General features: G+C 37.0%; 1 protein-coding gene across 1 annotated transcript; it reads left to right on the forward strand.

The window, feature by feature from the left end:
* The first annotated feature begins 496 nt into the window (after positions 1 to 496).
* Positions 497 to 1882, forward strand: LOC128246291 (putative nuclease HARBI1). Its single transcript, XM_052964484.1, has 5 exons — positions 497 to 554; positions 802 to 914; positions 1077 to 1188; positions 1352 to 1459; positions 1602 to 1882. The coding sequence occupies exons 1-5, from the start codon at positions 497 to 499 to the stop codon at positions 1880 to 1882; spliced, it is 672 nt and encodes a 223-aa protein (XP_052820444.1).
* Positions 1883 to 2376: the final 494 nt, after the last annotated feature.

Below are 2376 nucleotides of genomic sequence, written 5' to 3' on the forward strand. Positions count from 1 at the left end.
TCATTTTAAGTCAAAACTCATTTCAGTGTTCACAAAAAACCTCAATCTCAAACTCAAGAAATCAAGCTTAACATTTGAGACAGCCTTGTAGCACTCTCAATTTTTGTCTCAAACTCAAAAATGGCCGACAACTATGTAGATAGATTCCAGCGTTTGCAGGGAATCGCTATGTATGGTCAAAAGCGGATTCCAAGAGTGTTAAAAGACAGGGCCAACCCGTAGGAGAGTTTATCAAGAGTGGAAGTTCGGGAGAGATACCGTTTTTATCCAGAAACAATCGTAATGATAGTGGGTGTTGTTTTTAATGAACTTGATGCTGCAACAAGACCAAGCTTGCCACTACCACCTCTGCTCTCTGTGCTTGTAACAATTTTTCGCCACGGGAGCTCATCATTTGTTAATTGCCGAGATTCATGGAATTTCCCGTCCATCTGTGGGGCGTGCCATAGACAGGGTTACCAACGCACTGTGCAGGCACATCAACAGGTGTATAAGCATGCCTGTTAATGATGCAGAGAGAAGAATAAAGAAGAAGGAATTTTACAGCATCGCGGGTATTAAACTTTTATATTTATTACGGTTTTGATTGGTTGCTAATGTAATTAATGTAAACTTCCGGAAATGCCGTTACCTAGTGAAGGTTAAGTTCAACTCTCTTAATGCTGCATGCTAGTATCGACAGTTACGCCCCTTGCATTAAATAACTTAAGGAATCATTGCATTGCTTTATTGTTCATTTAAAACCACAAGATTCAATACTTGTTTACTGTTAATTGCATTTTGCGCTATCTTACTTTTCAGGATTCCCGAACGTGCTGGGTTGCATAGACTGCACACATGTCCGCATCAGAGCCCCAACACATAACGAAGCAGATTTTGTAAATCGAAAAGGGTTCCATTCAGTGAACATTCAGGTTTAAGAATTTTTCATTACCATATGAAAAAACCTAATTCAATAAATGAATCATCAAATTATAATGTTATCATCCCCATTATATAGGTTGTCCGAATAGGTATTTTGGTGGTGTTGATTTTAAAGGTTACTTTCTAATTTTCATATTTTTTTCATGTGACAGATGGTATGCGATGCTCGTTTCATCATCATGGATGTCGTAGCCAAGTGGCCCGGGAGCGCACAAGACAGTCGTATATTTAGAGAAAGCAGATTATGTGCAGAGTTGGAGAATGGTATTTATGCCAATTTATTTATGAAAATCGTTTTATTGTTTCAATTATAAATGACGTACAACATGACCATTGTACTTCAAGCAAAGCACCGTCCCGTACTACTTTTGCATAACAATCAATGTACTGCACTACACACTCTTCGAAAGGGATCTGACTTTTGCAGGAATGGATGGAGTGTTGCTAGGAGATAGTGGCTATGCATGTAAGAAATACTTGATGACGCCATACCTAAACCCCCAGACTCAGACACAGGAGAGGTATTGCCGGTCATGTTCAGTCGTGTTAGTTTTAATGATATAATTCCGACATGACATAATTATGGAACTTTCTAGTCAAAGATAGTATAATTGTTATTTTAAATAAAGATTTATGTTAAAAATAAATCTTACCAACCAAATTCTGAATGATTTCAGATTTAACAGATCACTGTGTAAAACTAGTCATCATCGAGCAAACGTTTGGTGTTCTAAAGAGGAGGTTTGCTGTTATGTCGTACGGGATAAGGACATCCGAGATGAAGGCTTGCAGGACGACAATGGCGTGTGCCATCCTGCACAACATCGGAATTAAGCGGGGAGACTCATTTGGACGCTTTGTGGTCGAGTCCAACAATCACCCAGATGCACCGAACCAACCGGTTGATGTTGCAGGAAATGCCTTTAGGGACTTTGTCAGCAGGACATATTTTTCGTAAAGTGTACTGAATCAGTAGAAGAGCAGTATATCTGCATTAATTGATTATAACTTCAAGCTGGCTGTATTAGTAATAGGATAGTAAGTGGTAAATATACAATGAACCAGTTTCATTTCGAAGTGTACTTGCGTTTTTATTTATTTTTCAAACTTTAAAGACGGAAAATACAGTCTAACAACATTATTTACAAATTTATTTTAATTTAGCAGGAGAACAACCACTATTAAAACATCGATGATACAATAATATAACTACGTTTAACTCAATTATTTTGGACAAATATAAGCATATCACATTTTGACATCAAACTTATTCGAATCAGAATCGGTATTTTTTGGAGTGTTTTGTTTACTTGTGTATATGCTTATACTTGACAATGACAGTTCGGTATGGCTATTGAACATGCACTAATTCATATGGAAATAGGGTTTACAATTATCACAAACATCAATTTTATCAAGTTTCTCAAAATGTACATGACATAAGTGCACAAT

This window comes from Mya arenaria, chromosome 9, assembly GCF_026914265.1.
Source record: "Mya arenaria isolate MELC-2E11 chromosome 9, ASM2691426v1".
NCBI classification, from domain to species: domain Eukaryota; kingdom Metazoa; phylum Mollusca; class Bivalvia; order Myida; family Myidae; genus Mya; species Mya arenaria.